Source organism: Oreochromis aureus, linkage group 13 (genome assembly GCF_013358895.1).
Source record: "Oreochromis aureus strain Israel breed Guangdong linkage group 13, ZZ_aureus, whole genome shotgun sequence".
NCBI classification, from domain to species: domain Eukaryota; kingdom Metazoa; phylum Chordata; class Actinopteri; order Cichliformes; family Cichlidae; genus Oreochromis; species Oreochromis aureus.
In genome coordinates, this window is record NC_052954.1 from 19,827,112 (window position 1) to 19,845,738 (window position 18,627).

At 38.0% G+C, this 18,627-nt stretch overlaps 1 protein-coding gene across 2 annotated transcripts; it reads right to left on the minus strand.

The window, feature by feature from the left end:
- Positions 1–1,648: 1,648 nt before the first annotated feature.
- Positions 1,649–18,344, minus strand: LOC116321858 (trichohyalin-like). Of its 2 annotated transcripts, XM_039621424.1 has the most exons (2): positions 16,985–18,344; positions 1,649–1,993 (listed from the first exon to the last, which is right to left on the minus strand). In XM_039621424.1, exons 1-2 carry the CDS (start codon positions 18,122–18,124, stop codon positions 1,724–1,726), a joined length of 1,410 nt encoding a protein of 469 aa, XP_039477358.1. In that variant the 5' UTR covers positions 18,125–18,344; the 3' UTR covers positions 1,649–1,723. The 2 variants fall into 2 exon arrangements, with proteins under 2 accessions (XP_039477358.1, XP_039477357.1); XM_039621423.1 differs by lacking the exon at positions 16,985–18,344 and having other exon boundaries at positions 1,649–3,404.
- Between the last annotated feature and the right edge of the window lie 283 nt (positions 18,345–18,627).

An 18,627-nucleotide genomic window follows, 5' to 3' on the forward strand; every position in this document is an offset into this window, starting at 1 on the left:
TTATACTTATTGGGTACATATTTATTTATTATACAGACTATACAGTACATAAAATAAAAATGTAATTTTTTTATGTAACTGAAATGTTTAATTATGTGGGTTATAGAAAATAATTAAGTTATAGACCATATTTATATGAAACGTGTATACTTACTGCATATTAATCATTTTAACCATATGTAACACCTGCATATGTGTTTAAAAAAAGGCTTTGATTCTGCCACCCCATTTGATTTCCATGCCACCCTAGGAAAATTTCTCTAGATCCACCCCTGGACCTGTCCTGGACCAGCAACACCAAATCAGTGACAAAAAGAGCTCAGCAGCGACTGCAATTCAAGAGACGACTGAAGAAGGTCCACATCCCCAAACCCATCTTTAACACCTTCTACAGAGGTACCATACAGAGCATCCTAACCCGCTATTTACACCTCACGCTGCACTGGGAAAGCCACAAGCATCATAGCCGACCCGCATCACCTTTCCCACCAACTGTTTACCACCCCTTAATCCAGAAGATGACTCTGCGTCATCAGGAGCAGGTGGGCAAGATTGTGCAATAGGATTTTCCCCCAAAGCAATCCGGCTCCTGAACACCATGCTGCGCTCCTCCACACTGAACTCTCTTCTCCACACACTTCTTGGACTACATAACACTCTCCTTTCACAACCAATTCTTACACTACCCTGTATTGTACTGATCGACTCTGTCTGTTGTCTTTATTTATTCTCATTGTTTTCTATTCTTACTCTCTCTGTATTCAAGTACAATACTGTTGTACTTACTCTTAGATTATCTTATTTCTGTATAGTTGTAAGTATGTATGTATATTTGAATTTTCCCATTTTATTTTTACACTTTGCACCTTTGATCCAGGACAATGATATTTCATCGCACTGTATACTTGAGTGCATGTTGTTGGGTTGACAATAAAACTCTGCTTGACTTGAATTAAACTTGTGCATTAGCGAATGAGGAAATGAGCCTCTACAGGCCTCAGACAGCATGTTAAATGTTAACGCTCATGACAGTTTAATTAGAAAAGACCAAACAAGTATGGCTTGTTTGGAAGGGCCAGACCTCAACCTGACTGAAATGCTGTGTATAAAGGAATGCTTGCAAATGTCATTGAATTGAAGTTATTGCTGCTAACTGCTGGTTCTGTAAACGACTCAATCATAGAATGATTACGATATCAAACTAAAACAAATGCCTGAATCCTAAATTGTGGATATCCTATTGTGGTGATCTAAAATGTAACACTAAATGTGATTAAAACACTAATAATCTGGACACAAAATACACATGACTCCGTAACAAAGACAATTCATTCTTGAATGAAGACATTGATCAGACATATTTAAAATGCAGCCAATTGTGTTTATTATTAAATTATTGGGAAAATAGAAAGGGGGGTGGGCGGGGGGGGTCAATTAAAGGGATAGAAAGGAGGAAAGAGATAGAGGAGAGAAAACCCCAACAATGCCCTCTGAGCAAGCACTAGGCGACGGTGGATAGGAAAAACTCCCTTTAAAGGAAGAAACCTATGACAGAACCAGGCTCTAGAGGGGGCAGTCAACTGTCGGGACTGGTTGGGGGGTGAGGGTGAAAAGAGAGAGGGGGGAGGAGATGGGACAGGTGTTAGGGAGTTCAAGGGAGCTAGGGAGGAGAGGTGTCAAGGTGTCAGGAGAGAGGGAGAGGGCAGGAGAGGGGAGGTCAAAATTACGATGGAACAGAGGTGGAGGAAGACGAGGTGACATCAGCAGTGGAAAAACCAGACAAAGCATGAGTGTCCTTCCTCCAGAAGAAGCGGAAGCGTTTCTTCTTCTTTTCCAGGAGCTTTTCCACGAGAACCTTTTTCTCTAGGATCAGGTTTCTCAGCTGATCGATTGTTTCTGTATTCTCCTTCTCAAGTCTCCTGCATGTTTTCTCCACTTCTTCTAATTCGGCTTGTTTGTCTTTGAGCCTTTCTTTCAACTCATTAGAAGTTGCCTCCTGCATTACCTTTGCCTCCTGCATCTCTGTATAACGCTCTTGTGATTTGTTGTGAGTGTCTTCTAACTGTTGACTTTTCCTCTCCATTTCTTCAAGTTTGCACTGCAGGTCTTCATTTGTTTTCTGGAGTTGCTGCTTTAGCACCTGCACCTCAGTGTTTTTGCACTTCAAGGTGTTTGAAAGTTCCTCGAGTTTGGTGTTTTTTGTCAGCATGTCATTGAGCTGACTCTGCATCGCTGAGCACTGTTTTCGCAGTTTCTCCTTCTCTCCTTCCATTTCAGTTGCTTTGTAGTTCATTTTCTTGTAAAGTTCTTGCAGCTTTTGGTTTTCCCTCTCAAAGCCCTGGAGTAAACGTTTGTCTTCTTTCTGCTTTATGTCCTGTTGTTCTTTCTCTTGAAGCAGCTCTTGATATTTCTGCTTGTGCACTGCAGTTTTATCAAGTTTTACTTCCAGGACTCGGCATTTTTCCTCCATGCTTTGGAGTTGGCACCGCATGTCTCTCTGGTTTCTTTCCAGTTGTTCTTTTTCTTGAAGAATCTGGTTATTTCTTTGCAGTGCTTTATCAAGCTTTGTTTTCAGCTCTCTGTAGTTTTCCTCCGAGTCTTCAAGCTTGCTTTCTTTCTGTTTGATCGGTTGTTGCTTTTTCTCTTGAAGCAATGCTTTGTATTTGATCCCCAAGTTTTGGAGTTCTATGTCCTGCCGTTTCTTCTCTTGGAGGATTTCTGTATTTTTTTGCAGAGCTTCATCAAGCTTTAATTGCAGCTCCCGATCCTTTTTGTCCTTGTCTTTCTCATTTTTCTTCTGCTGGAGGATTTCTTTGAGTTTTTCTATTGCTTTATCAAGCTTTGCTTTGAGCTCAAAGTTCCTTCCACGCACGTCTAGGAGTTCCATTTCTTTCTCCTTTTGAATATCTTCCTTTTCAAGAAGCTGGCTGAACAATTTATTGACTTCAGCAGTCTTTCTCTCATTTTCTTGTCTGAGGAAGATAATCTGCTTTCGCTGTTCAAAAAAACTCTGCCAGACATAATAGATGTACTCTGGCTGGGGCGGGTGTTTCGTATTGCGGTTGTTCATGAGATTTTCCTCATGCATCTCTTCCAAGCACATCTTCTGTACTTGAATATTGTCTTCTTGAGCCAGAAGAGGAGAGCTGGGCTTTACTTTTTCTTTTCTTGTGTGTTTTTTCAGAGACATGATGGAAAGTGTAAAAAGTCACTCTGAAAAGGATCCAATTGTTTTGAAAGGCTTCTCTCTCAAACGTTTCAATGCTGCGAACATAAATGCTGCGAACAACGAACTAAAAGTTGTTGCTTCTCACTCCTATTTATGGGTTTTTAGGATCAAAGGCTCAAAGGGTCAAAGTGGTGGTAAGATTCTAAATGGGCGTGATGTCACGATTCTGGAAGCCAAAGAGGTTGTCACATGACATTTCTGGGATTTTTACTTGGACAAATTATCACAACAGTCCCCCAATAAGAAAACAGTTACAAATCATTATCTTTCTTTTTCAGCGGAGCCTTCTCCTCTTCAACACCCACAGTATCCTCTTTTGTTTTCTGAATCAAATAAATCAAACAGCATGTGATTAAATAAGAACTGTGTTGCACAAAAACACCATTTTTTTAAAAAAAATATTAAAAAACTTCACATATCAGGCTGTACCAAATATGTTTGCACTGGTTGCTGTTTGAGCAAATAATCCCTCTGACTTGTAAAGTTTTTACAAAATACTTCTTCTCACTGCAAATGTCTGAAAGTGTGTGAACTTACAGTCTTCAGAATGTGACACCTACAGAATGTATTTGAGTTATCAGGTTACAAACATAAACATGGTTACCATAGTTATACTAATAAACTTTATGATGTGTTGCTAACATTTTGGTTGTTGTGATGATTCAAATTTGTTCAGTAAACTTCATCAAAATGAACATGTGTTGACATAAGCATATATTTGGGTCTAATATCTTCTTATTAAATGTAGCTAATGTCCAATAAACTGAACTCTGGGACTTACCTAACACTAATATTTCATATATTACTGTTAAGATATTCATTGTGTGTACTCATGTTGTACAATATGTTTAACAGAGACAGTATTTTAGTTGTCACCACAAGGAGGCACTGTTTATTGTAAGGGCACGTATGCTGCGTCATCACGCCCCTAAGAAGAAGTATACCCACAACAAAATGGCACCCATGAGGAAAGTTTTGTCTCGTGTTCATGTGGAATAACGTTCCCAAAATATTAAGGACATTTTTGCATCCGTCGTCATTTTCCTTCGAGTTGATCGCTGTCGATGCTGCAATACTCAACAATTACTTCAACTCACTAATTTAATTAAAGGGTTTTGTATTAAATTATAACGTAATAAAAAAACCCACAGTGCACATGTGCAAGTAACAGTAGCCAACTGCTGCCACAAGAGGGTGACGACTTAAAGGTTCACAGAGAGATCTCTTTACTTTGGGACATTTAAACAATGTGTATTATTACATTTGATTAAACAAGCACTGCTTTTCCTCCAGGCTTTCTAAAGCTCTTTCAAAGTTTCTTTTTTCAGTCTTTTTCAGTCCAGTCCTTGTACCAAAACTTTATCTCATGAAACTGGATGAATGGAGGACAAAAGAAGATGTTTTAGATCTAAACCCCCACTATCTACACCAGCTGAATAGCATCTGAAAATCACATCTTTAACAGGCAGACAAAGTCCAGCAAAGTCTCCACACAGGACCTGAGAGATGCATCTGAACCTTCAGTTCACTCCAAGATCACACATGTGCAGGAGAACTGAGTGCTGCTGTCAGATTGAAAAGTGCTTTAAACATGATGATACTGTCTTTGTTAAACAGCAGAATAGGTTTATAAAGTATCATTAACTAAAAGTGGTGAAATAAATATCTCTAAATCTTCTAAATGTAGACTTTTAAATTTTGGACAGTTTAGTATTACAGCTGCTGATTAAACAATAGAGACAGATGTGCAGTAAAACTTTTATTTAGTGTTTCAAGTCAAAAACAAACAGAGCAGAGATACAGAGAAAGTCTTTTCATGAAAAAAAGAAGATACTGAACGTTGAGTTTCCCCTAATCATGTGTGTGCAGTTGGGTGAATGAGGCTGTGTCGAGTGTTCAGACTGAGTAGAAATGCACTGTGCTTGTCCATTTACATCCTTTAGATCCAATCTTGACTCTTTTGCCCACTAAAATAATAAACCAGTACTTTTTTCTGTATGTAATAAAGCATCCACAGTAACATTTTCCACCATACAACTGCACTCTAAGGTCAGCACGGTGGTGCAGTGGTTGGTACTGTTGCCTCACAGCAAGAAGGTCGTGCATGTGAATCTGCTGGCTGCTGTTTGCATGTTGTGTTGTCTGAGGGTGCTCCGGCTCCCTCTCACAGTCCAACAACTTGCTTTTTTAGGTCAATTGTTTATCCTTTTGGGAATTACAATCATCTATTGGGAATGTGATCATGAGTGGTGAACTGTAAAGTGTGTACCCTGAGTTTTACCTTGTGAAAGCTGGGATAGTCTTCAAGCCATCTCCAGCAACCCTTAAGTGCTTAAGAGGAAGGAAGAAGGGAAGGAAGGAAGGATAACTACAGTTTATGATCTCAGCTGTGATTATTAAAGGTTTGTGCTTTCTAGACATTCCCTGTAATAGAAAGAGCAGAAGGGGTGTAGTACTTCATCACGGCCAGAGGGAGGCACTGTGGAACCATCAAACAAAAGACTCCAGTGCTGATAAGGCAACATGCTGTACATGGTGGCAACAGGTGGCAAACTCATCTGATCCATCCTCAGTCGCCCCAAATGAGCGTAAATGTGTTACTTTCCTTCAAGTCCTGTCATATTATTTTGTATCCACAAAACTATTAGAACAAAAATATTTAATTTAAAAAGACAAATCCAAATAGATTAATAGATCTTTTTTTGTCTTCATGAATATTTTCAGGAGAATAGAAGTAGTACTTATATAATGTGCCTGTTGCCTGAGATCCCATGACTGTAAGGTGACTGAGAAATATTTCTAATTTAAGAAAACTATGAAGGAGTTGATATTCGAAAGTTGATAAAGTCAAGAAGTGGAAAGAAAATCCTGAGCTGAATAAACGGGTGGAGAAGAAGAAATAATTTCAGTTGTGGTAACATAAAAAACTGACAACAGATGTGAAACAAACAAAAAAAAACAATCAGCATAAAAAATACAATATTAAAGAAAGTAATAATCCTCTTAAAATGAGACAAATTACATAAGTCTGTTAGAATGAAATGTAACATGTTAGAATTTAGAATTAATTATGAAACAAAAACAGGAGCTGATTTAAAATCGAATTACACTGAAAATTTACTTTATAGTTTGTATAATTTTTATATTTTAGTTCACAGACCTTTAAAGTGCAAAAAAAAACTAGGCTTCACTTCTCACTTTGTATTGTGGTGAAAAGATTTAACATTCATCAAAAAACCATGAAGGCAAACGTCCTATAGTCGCCGTTTTACAGATTTATTTACACAGGAATAAATAAATACAATGAATACAACGGCCATGAAACATCAAATTTACAAAGCCTTGTTCTTATAAATGTCATATCAAAAAGCATTTTCAGAGTGAAACAAGAAAGACAACAGTTTCTCATGCTCCAAGCTGTATCACTTGCAATGTAATCAATAATTGTATTTTCCTCTTTTCCTCCTGTTAATACGGAGTTTCTTTACAAGAAAGTAAACAGCTGGCTGATTGTTGTCCAGTGTTTGCTCACTGCCAAAAATGTAAATTCTATAACTGTCTTGGTACCTGTGTTGCTGCCAAATTGTCCCAGAGTATAGAAGAAGAAGCTTGCCGCTCATCCGACACTAAAACTGCCCACCTTACTAATTGGATGATATCGGCGGGCTGGCTCAAACTAACAGAAGGTTAAATGCTAAATAAACAGCATATAAACTTGGTATATAAAAGCAACTGTGTTCTGACGTTCCGGCCGGAACGTTCTTCCTGTCTCCGTCCCCGTCATCACTATTGAAAAATACAGAGAAGAAGATGATCACCTTGAGCAGTCACACCCGCCCTCTCAGCCACACCTCGGCACCACCCTGAGAGCTCACTGTAACACCCCTCCGCTGCAGCAGGCCGGAGACCACACCCCCGCCACATAGATCATATCACTGCTGTGAGATAAAAGTGAAAGAGCAGCTCACAGATCAGTGGGAAGTCACATCAGGAGAACATTAAGTATTTGTAGCGTGTGATTCCCTTGTGTTTTCAGTCTGTGAAACAGCTGTTTGTCCCTTCACCAGGCAGGTAAGATCAGCAAAACTGCACCATAGGATGGTTTATACCTAAGATTTCAAACAAAAAATATATTATTAACATAACAAGAGGAAACATAGATTTGATTCTTTATTTATTCATTTCTTTTATTTTCTTTCATTTTCTCTTAAGCTCAAAGGCTGTTTTTATTTCCACAGTGATGGCAGCAGCAGTGTTCAGGAGCAGAGGACTGGCTGGTGTCAGAAACACCAACGTTTTAATCCTCATCTTTCTGCTGTCCCTGGTTTATGTCACAAATTCACTGATGAAAGTAAGAACAAAGTCACTGCTGAATTAACTGTTGCTGAAGGTACTTCTATGAAACATTTATTTGCAAATGTAAAAAACTACAGTTACTATGTAAGTCATTATAAGCGTATCACAGTTGGGTGTTTTTCTCTCTATGCAGAGTTGTTAATATGTAGTGCTTAAGCAACTGACGCATCCTGGTTTTGCACATTTCAAAAAATTCTGAAAAGTTTCTTAGAACAATTTAGAAAATCAGAAAAAGCAAAAGCAGCCAGAAGGAAGGCGGATCAGTCAGGTTCATGTAGATTGCATGTTCTCAGTCAAATTTGGTCATGCAGGAAAAAACAGCTGCGTATGAGTCATATCCGTGCACACTAAGAGAACTGCAAATCACTCTGACTGTAGAAGTAAATTTGACTTTTGCCAAAAATAAATGTTATTTTCTTCTTCATGCACAATACAAGAAGAAAGAAGCAAGTGAACTTGATGAAAAACTACAGTTTCTTCAATCTTTGGAAGAACTAATACGGACATCGTCATTTTTTGAGGATTTTCCTGCAATGATGGACGTAGTAAATAGTTTGAGACGCTTCTACAAGAGAACCATCATCCCATCACACAGAGAGGAAGAAGAAAAATGGTGAAAATGGGGAAATAAAAGAGGAAAACATGAAAATCATCCTAAAACTCAACCAAATAAACTTTAAAAGTTTCTATATAATAAATAATAATACAAAATAAATCATAAAATAATGATAAATCTCATCATTAAATATGATGGTTTTCTGTAAGAGAAATGACAGCTGTATGTTGTTTATGCTGTTCTCACTGGGAAGCAGCTTTTATTGCATTTTGCATAATAGACTGATAATCGTGGTGTTATTAAACTCAAACTTAGAAAAAAGGAGTTTCTACTAACTTTTGATAAAAAACAAAAAAGAAACTTGTATTCACATATTGTTATCTTAATGTGTTCCCTTTTATTTGTGTCTTTTTGGTTAATATAGATCTTCTATTTAACTTTGAATACTCAACAACAACAATGAAGGCTAGCCCTGAATACTTGTCCTATATTAAATAAATTATATCACACTGACTGCTCTGTGTGTGCTTTTCTTTTTTTTTTTTTTACTCTTTTTTACTCTTTCTACATCTTCTATGCTTTATAAAAACATAGTATATATTACTTTATTTCTTCCCCCAAACTGAAAGAATTAAAAGTATGTAACTAGTATAGCAAGTTAAGAGTTACACTGATTTTTATTTTTTAATAACAGGAAACGACTCAAATAAGTAAATATAATCCAAACTTTTCTAGTACTTATTAAACACTAATAAAAATATATAAAACATTTCACAATCCACTTATGATAAGTATTATGAAGTGTCATCCTAAAAGCTCAGTGGAAAAACGTATTTTGTCCTGGTATGTTCTAACAATAACTGATGGGCTTCTATTCCTATAAAGCAGATGAGACAAACACAAAAGCTTTGTTGAAAACAAAAGTGAAAGGACTGCTCACACGTGAGACGTGGGTTGAGTTAAGTCACATCGTATATAAAGCATTTGCAGCATGTTATCTCATTATGTTTTCAGTCTTTGCCTGTACGGTACTGCAGCTTTTCCTAGATTCATACAGCACGTAAAAATATATATATATATATATATATTACATTTTTAACAATCTATTGTTCCAAATTTCTTTGTTTTATCAACTTTTTCTCAAACTGAGCACTTGTTCCACTTTTACAAGCGATGGCAGCAGCAGATTTTTCCAGAACCAGGGGACCAGCTAGTGCCAGAGGCTTATTTCTCATCTTCTCTCTGCTGTGCCTCATTTCAGTCTCAACTTCCCTGTATACCGAAGAACAACTGGTGAATTCATTCTTGCTGAATTCCCTTTTATGATACAACCATTACAGACTTCTGTGTACATGTACAGTTACAAGCTCATTAACTGCTGTTATTTTTTTTTCTTTATTTGCAATGGACTATAGATGCTTGAGTACATGAAAACAGCGATAAAAGAGGCAGAAAGATGGACGGTGGGTCACTCAGGCTCCAAATTAGTTTTTAAAATCTGCTGTGTGTTTTTACTTAATGAGTGCATTTTATATTGGACTGTCTATAGTGATCAACTGAAAGTATAGTAACTGCAGTGTACAGGATGCAGAATAATCTAGTTAATTTAAATGTGCTATTTTTGTTCCCCCCGTCAGGCAGAAAACAAGTATAGAAAGGAAACAATCACAAAACTGTTTGATCTCTCAAGTTCACTGAATAACAAGGAGCCACTGGTAAATGCTAATGTTTCCTTTACCTTTGTTAATTAGTTTTACATAAATAATATGTTCTTGTTAGAATTTTTGTCTTTTGCTGTGGTTTTCAACCGGCTGTCACACTCACTATGCTCTGCTTCTTTCATTTTCAGAAACTATTCAAGGAAACCGTGCACAAAGGAATAAAAGAAGAACAAAGGGTAAAGGTGGGTCAGTCACTCTCCATGTTACTCACACGTTGACTGAGAAAGTGTTTAATTCATTACATCAGTAACAAAAACCTCCAATAACATCAGCATACATTTACTGATCTGATAATTAGTGATCTGTTTTTGTGATTCTGCTGAAACTTTTATTTTTCTCATTCAGGCACAATTCATGTACAGAATAGCAACATTAGGTTTTGAGGAAATGTTGGAGAACTACGCTCATCCGCTTGAAATGGTGACGAGATTATTGCCTGATTGCAAACCACTGAAGGAAATCGTTAACATCTGTTCGCACATGATGAAGAATTTAAGAACTTTAATAAACAAGAAGATGAGTTTGCTGCAAAAATAGAGAGCTGGGTGCAACGAGGAGCTTGTCCTCCATGAAGTTATTCATATGTAACTTTACTAAATTAATTTGGCACAATGTTGTAGTAAACAGAGAATGTCTTTTGCTTTACTGATATTGACCAATAATTCATTAATGTTCGATTATATTTTTAAACATTATACATGTGTATGTAATTTGTATGTAACTGTATCATGTGAAGATTTTCTCTTGCGCTTCTTCGTCAAGCCCTAAAGTTAAAATAAATCAGAGCTGATGCTTCTTGTACAAACTGTAGCATCCTCCCCCGCCCACTTACAATGGAGACGATGACTGTCTTTCTTTGCTTCCTAACTTTTCTTGAACTTGTTCTTGAAATTAATTTTGAAGTTTATGGTTCCTATAAAATATAAAACTGCAAAAATTTTGTACAAAGCCAGACACAGTACCAGGAAATGTACAGAGGATGAATTGAGGGGAAAATTAAATCTGAAGACTCTTAAAGAACGGACAAGGGTTAAAACCTTTTGTTTTACCATTTGTGAGGTAAAACTGTGGAACAGTTTTCCTGTGGACCTACAGCAATGTTCAAGCATTAGTCAGTTCACAAAGATGTTTCGAAAACTGCTTTTGAAAGGATATGAAAGTAATAAAGTTGTAGACTTTTAGTCAAGACCGCCTAAACCAAGACCAAGACAATACCAAGATTAGAGGGTATCGAGACCAAGACAAGACCAAGACCAAGACAGAGACAAAAAGGTCTTTAAACTGCAGCCAGATGCTGCTTTGTTTACAGGTGTCAGGCATATTTATGTGTTTTTGCGATGCACTCACACAGCTCTCCTCACCGCTGTCTACTGTCTCACTCACTTACTGAGAGGACAGACGCACACTCCACTTGACTGTCGCGTCTCTCACCCTCTCTGTTTTTCACATAATGATATTATCCTATATCCTCGCATGTGATTGGCCACAATATGGAGGGATTGGAGCATAGCTGAGCCACTGTGTGAGAGCTGAGCAGCGAAAGGAAATTAAGTGAGGAGCCGGCTCTCGCTCAATGGGAGTCGACTCTCCTGATTCACTACAAAGCACTCTCTAAGCACGGCTCTTAGAGCTGATGCTTTTGTGCATGACACATTATCCAACGTTACGTTGTGTCATGGATACTGACTCCAAATCTCCCGACCACTATGTCGATCTGAGACAGCAAGACCGAGACAGCGAGACCAAGACAAGACCAAGACCGCGTAAAAGTTGTCTTGAGACCGGTCTCGAGACCAAGATCGGTCTTGATGCATCCAACTCTATAAAGTTGATGACCGATTGTAGATATAACTATGTTAAATTGCATCTAAATTATATCTATCACTGTATCTATGTTTATACATGTCCTTCATTCCTTGTTTATTGTGTGGGGTAAGTGATGGGACACAAACTTGAATAAAAAAGCAGTGAAATAAGGTCGTAGTAATGAGTAATATTACAAACTAACCACCTGCTATTACCAGTTTTAATTCACCTTTTACATAAATAAATAGTTTTGTACATATGCAAGTGCAATTTCAAACTAAATTTCTGTTATTACTTCATTTCAAGTGCAGCACCACCACTGTTTGTTTGTTTGTTTGTTTGTTTTACCAAAGAAAACAATAATTGTCTGTGAGGAAAGAACTCACTGGTGGATCCTCACCTGTCTGCTTTTGGCTCAAACCTCTTCTCTCATGTAATAAAACTTGTGAACCTGCTTCCCCTCTCAGTGTCTGCCTTGTGCCAGTTTTGACTGTTGCAAAGAAGTGAACTTAAATCTAATCTACAACAGCAAAGATGTACACAGTCTTTCTCCTGTGGGAGAAGTATTATGTCTGTGTTAAATATACAAGTTGTGGCCATTTTCACAAGATTTGATTGTTTAAAATTCACATGGACAAAGTAAGGATTCTGGGGGACACGAGGTGTGCTCCAGCAAATATTTCCTCTGTGGTCCCATTAAAGATGGGTTTAAACATGAAGAGTGTGAGATGGCAAAAGCAAAGACATTCTGTACTTAATCAGAAGTACAGATATTAGTGGCAAAACCACTCCAGTAAAAGTAGCTCTTTGGAGGATTTTTCTACCAGCTATTTTTGTGCAAAGCTAATTGAACCTTGTGCTATATTAATGTATCATTAAAGTAACATTAATACATAAGAAAATTACCTTTACTTCTTTAAATTTTAATTCTCATAAATATACTCGGCTTGAATCAGTTTGGTAGAACATGAGCAGAGAAAAAGACGAAAGATTTTAAAATATCTCTACATTGTAGACAGCGACTCTAAACAGAAAATGAGTAAGGAACGGGTTAAAGTGGGATTCAGCAGGTGGGGGAACTCTAACATTGGTTGTAGTGGCTCAACAAGAGGTTAAGAATCGCAATTTCTATTCAAAGCTTCAGTAAATTTTCTTTGTGTGCAGGCTGTGATCAGCTGATCTGGCCTGCTGGTGCTTTGAGGTCCTGATCTGAATTAGACAGGTTTCAAGGATTTCGAGTGCTCAGGCAAAATAGAAAAGTGCTGTACAAGAACCAGTCCATTTACCATTTGGTTTACTAGCTGGCAAAATGTTGAAATTGATCAAAAAATATACTTTTCTTTTTCTTGTTGATCCACAGATTCATTGAGAGTAACAAACTAGAGACTACATCCAAATATGCCTTCAGAGGACTCAGGGACCTGACTCACTTGTATGTTCCAGTGACTGAAAATACAACTGTTATCTGTTATACATGATTTAATGATGTCTCTTTTTCATAATCAACTGCATTTGTTTCCAGGTCTTTGGCAAACAATAACATTAAAGCCTTGCCCAGGGACCTCCCCATTGACCTTGACTCCCTTATAGAGCTGTGAGTTTGTACATAGTAATAGGAAAATAGTGTGCTGTGTAATTCTTGCAGTCTGTCTTTCTCCCAGTTTAGCCGTGAAATACAATATGTTTTCTACAGTCATTGGTGCCAACAGAAAGCAGAAGTTTAAATTTGGGTGTTACTTTGCCCAGGCTGCTACCATAGAAGAAGAATGTAGACCAATAGTACCTTAACGATTTCCACTGATCGTTTCCGTGTAAATCTCAGCTGAGATCAGGATGAGAGAACTCAGCACAGTCTTTCTAAGTTGTGTAGAGGTTACTCATTTAACGTGGCTTTGTTGGTTTGTGAAAAATACATTTCCCGATGTTCCTTTCCACAGATTTCATCCTTCATCAGTCTGTTGCCTAAGAATCGTTGTCTGTTGACACATTCAGCTATAAGAATGATGTCTACGTGGCCATTTCTGCTCCCAGCACAGAGAGCTGTATGATTTTCCAGTGGGACCACATAGAAATGAACTTCAGGACTTATGATAACATCACAGGTAAAGTTTGATTTCGCCTTCTGCAGGAAATGTGTCCTAACTTACTACATAACTGGAAACCCCTCTTGATCCTGCAGCGCAACCTTCTAACCATTTAAGTCCTCACAGGCTGTGTCGACCCAACGTGTAGTTACATCTCTCAGGAGGTGCATGTCAGGTTACGTGGAAGGTTGGGTGAAGGGTTAAAGGGAGTTTCCAGTGACACTGTGTTAGGAAGTCTAAATCACACATTAGGCTAACAAACACTCCCAGAATGCTTGAGCTGAGTTTTATTCTCAAGCGATTCATGTGTTTCTCTGCCCTTTAGGTCAGTCTATTGTGGGGTGCAAATCTGTTATCATGGAAAATGAGGTGTTTGTCATTGTGGCTCAGCTGTTTGGTGGTTCCCACATTTACAAGTTTGATGATGAGCAAAGCAGGTTCAAAGAGAAAGGACCTTAAGAACTGTTAAATATCCACACCTTCATAGTTTTCACTCACAAATTAGAGCTGGGTCTAGATGTATCGTGACTATTTCTGAATGGCCTTGCACTCATGGATCCTCGGACTTTCTGAAGTACTACCCTTTCATAACTACTTCTATTCTCTTAAAAATACCACTGAAGTTCATGATGGGTTAAAAAAGAGACATTTAATTGAATCTATCTAGATTTATCTTTTTTTGTTTAATATCTTTCTCTTAGTAGTTTCATGCAGCTATAAAAATACATCAGGACCTGAATGAACGTAACAAATTTATTCTGATTTGCGGTGACTGATGATGGATTGAATGATTTTGCCACCTACCTGTATCCTCATACCCTGTGGTAACGTACAGTACCTTGCCTTAGCAACACTGGGGTCTTTTGTTTGATGGTTACACAGTGCCTCCTTCTGGCCGTGATGAAGTACCACACCCCTCTGCTCTTTCCATTACAGGGAATGTCTAGAAAGCACAAACCTTTAATTATCATAGCTGAGATCATAGAGTGTAGCCGTTTGTTGGAAGGTGTCTTTGTAGATGCTGTAGATTATAATGCATACAGTAGGAAGCAGTGGTTTGTTGTTACAGTTAGTAAAATATCCAGGACTTGACCTTATACAAATTCATTAACGGAGAATCGCCATTTAGATACAACTTCTAGATCTGCTGTAATATAATGTGGCAAAGTACAGAGAAACTTTATCAGTATTGCAAAGGAGCTGTGTTTAGATGATGTCAGGGAAAATAAACCTCCTGATATGTTTAAAAGAAAAACAGTTTTGCCCAATTAACAATATTTTTTTTACTAACATCTGAAGTCAGAAGCATCAGAGGCAGAATTTGTATGACCACAAGGAAGGAAAATAAATGTACATGTAAATATATCTTCAAGATTTCAAATTTTTATTCTGCTTTTGGAAATGCTGAATGTTGACAAGCTCCAAAATGTACATAAACCAAGGATTGTAATGTCACCACCTGTTTGAATGGACCTTTGCACTTACAAAACTCAAATGTTACTGCAGCCTGCAAGAGCATGACATTCAAAAAAGGGTGTTTGCCAAATTCTTTTTAGATAAACTTAACAAAGACTAAAAGTGCTTCTAGGTTAACAATATGCAAGCGTTACAATTCTTTTGTATGATTTTGTTTAAGCCTAATGAATGTTCCTCTTACAAATATGATGTAATGTCAAAATAAATCTGTGAAAACATGACAAATTTATTTATCCCACTGTAGTGATTAATCACTGACACTGATCATTACAAATAAAACTTCCCTTCTTTCCCTAAAAATCCCCCAAAACCCAAAAATGGACATTATGATTGTAAAGTTGCACAAAGAAAGAAGAAACATTCAGTACTGTCTGGTGTTTGAATGGTCACAGATGCAAAATTGTAAAACCTTATAATGTGCAGTGTGTATGCAATCTAACCAGCACTAAAATCTCACCATTATATTCTGGCGTTCACATTTCAGTATTTCAGACACTCAGACACTTAAACATCTCAAACCCACTGTCAAATATGCTGGTTCAAGTGTGGTGATTTGGTAAATGGTAAATGGCCTGTATTTATACAGCGCTTTCTAGTCCCTAAGGACCCCAAAGCGCTTTACATATCCAGTCATTCACCCATTCACACAAACATTCACACACTGATTTGAGCTTCTTCTGCAGACACAAGCAATAAAGCACCTTGCAGTCAACGAACTCCTCTGTATGCCAAAGTGTTTTAGAGTCAAATGTGAGGCTGTCTGTCCGACAGATAAAGCTTCTTCTAAATTAGGCCATGCAACAGGATAATGACCCCAAGCACAGCAGCAAATCTACATCATGGAAGTCCAGACCTCAACCTGACTGAAATGCTGTGTATAAAGGAATGCTTGCAAATGTCATTGATTTGAAGTTATTGCTGCTAACTGCTGGTTCTGTTAACGACTCAATCATAGAATGATTACGATATCAAACTAAAACAAATGCCTGAATCCTAAATTGTGAATATCCTATTGTGGTGATCTAAAATGTAACACTAAATGTGATTAAAACACTAATAATCTGGACTCCAGGGCTGAACGACCGCGAGGATCACCAGCCCGAGGAAAACACAAAATACACATGACTCTGTGACAAAGACAATTCATTCTTGAATGAAGACACTGATCAGACATATTTAAAATGCAGCCAATTGTGTTTATTATGAAATTATTGGGGAAATAGAAGGGGGTGGGGGGGGGGGCAAGGAAAGGGATAGAAAGGAGGAAAGAGATAGAGAGAGAAAACCCCAACAATGCCCTCTGAGCAAGCACTAGGCGACGGTGGATAGGAAAAACTCCCTTTAAAGGAAGAAACCTATGACAGAACCAGGCTCTAGAGGGGCAGTCAACTGTCGGGACTGGTTGGGGGTGAGGGTGAAAAGAGAGAGGGGGAGGAGATGGGACAGGTGTTAGGAGCCAATTGTGTTTATTATGAAATTATTGGGGAGAGAGGGAGGGAGAGGAGAAGGAAAATTAAGCTGGAACAGAGGTGGAGGAAGATGAGGCAGGAGTGGCCCTCATGGAGGAAGAAGCGAAAGCACTTTTTTTCTTCTTTTTGAGTTGCTTTTCCACAAGCACTTTCTTCTCTAGTATGAGGGATCTCAACTCGTCCACTGTTTCTGTATTTTGCTTCTTAAGTTTGTTGCATATTTTTTCCACTTCTTTTAATTTGGCTTGTTCTTCTTTGAGCCTTTCTTTGAGTTCTTTAGCTGTTGCCTCCTGTTTTTGCACTTTCTTCTTTTCTCTTTCCAGTTCAGCTGTTGTGTGCTTAATTTTGTTGCCAAGTTCTTGCAGTTTTTGCTTTGTCTTCTCAAAGTCTTGGACAAGAAGAAGTTTTTCTTCGTTCTGCTTTATGTCCTGTTGTTCTTTTTCTTGACACAGCTCTTCATATTTGTTCCGTGTTTCATAATGCATTGCCTGCAGTGCTCTGTATTTTCCTTCCATGCCTTGGAGCTGGCATTGCATTTCTCCCTGGTTTATGACTAGTTGTTCTTTCACTTCAAGGATTTTTGTATTTTTTTGCAAAGCTTCATTGAGCTTTACTCGTAAGCCTTCATTGTTTTTCTCCATGTTCTGAAGCTTGCAATCTAATTCTTTTTGTTTCATCTCCTGTTGCTTTTTCTCTTGCAGCAACTTGTCATATTTGTGCATTGTTTCTTTAAGCCTTGCCTGCAGCATCCTGTCTTTTCCCTCCATGTGTTGGAGTTGGCTCTCCATGTCTCGCTTCTTTATGTCCTGTTGGTTTTTCTCTTCGAGGATCGCTTCATTTATTTGCAGAGCTTCATCAAGCTTTACTTGCAGCTCGTCAGTTTGTTTCTTGATGTCCTTAAGCTCGCGGCCCATTCGCCTTTGTTTGATCTGCTGCTGCCTTTTCTCTTGAAGAACCTCTTTATTAATTTGATGATTTTTATCATCCCTTGCTTTTACCACTCTGTATTTGATCTCCATCTTTTCAAGTTGATCGTGCATCTGTCTTTCTCTCATGTCCTGTTGTTTCTTCTCCTGGAGGATTTCTTTAATTTTTTCTAGAGCTTCATCCAGCTTTCCTTGGAGCTCTTGGTTCCTTTCCTCCATGTCTTTGATATCCCACTGTTTTTCATCAATAATACTCTCCTTTTCTTGGAGCACGTAGGACATTTTTTGTAATTGAGCGCTCTGTCTCTCATTTTCCTCCATCAATAAGACAATCTTCTCTCTGTTAAGAAGATTTTCATTCTCCATTTCTGCCAAGCGCTTCTCCTCTAATTCAACTTGCTCAGCCCAGGGAAGAGAGGAGAGGTAAGGGTCTTCTGGTTCATCCCAGGGAAGAGCGCCGGGGTCAACTTCTTGACTGTTTGGTTCTTCACCTTGAGACATGTTGGAGTCTGTAGTCAGGATCCAAATGTTTCTAAATGGCAAACAGTTGAGGGCTGCAAACAGAAATGCTGCCAGTAACGGACTAAAAGTCGTTGTTTTTCACCGTTATTTGTCGGTTTTAAGATCAAATGATCACGTTGGTGGTAAGACTCTAAATCTGTGTCACGAAGAAACGAAGGCTGCGAACATAAATGCTGCAAATAACAGACTAAAAGTTGTTGCTTCTCACCCCTATTTATGGGTTTAAGGATCAAAGGCTCAAAGTGGTGGTAAGATTCTAAATGGGTGCGATGTCACGATTCTGGACAACATGGTTACCGTAGTTAGAATAATAAACTTTATGATGTGTTGCTAACATTTTGGTTGTTGTGATGATTCAAATTTGTTCAGTAAACTTCATCAAAATGAACATGTGTTGACATAAGCATATATTTGGATCTCATATCTTCTTATTAAATGTAACTAATGTCCAATAAGATAAGATAACCTTTATTAGTCCCACA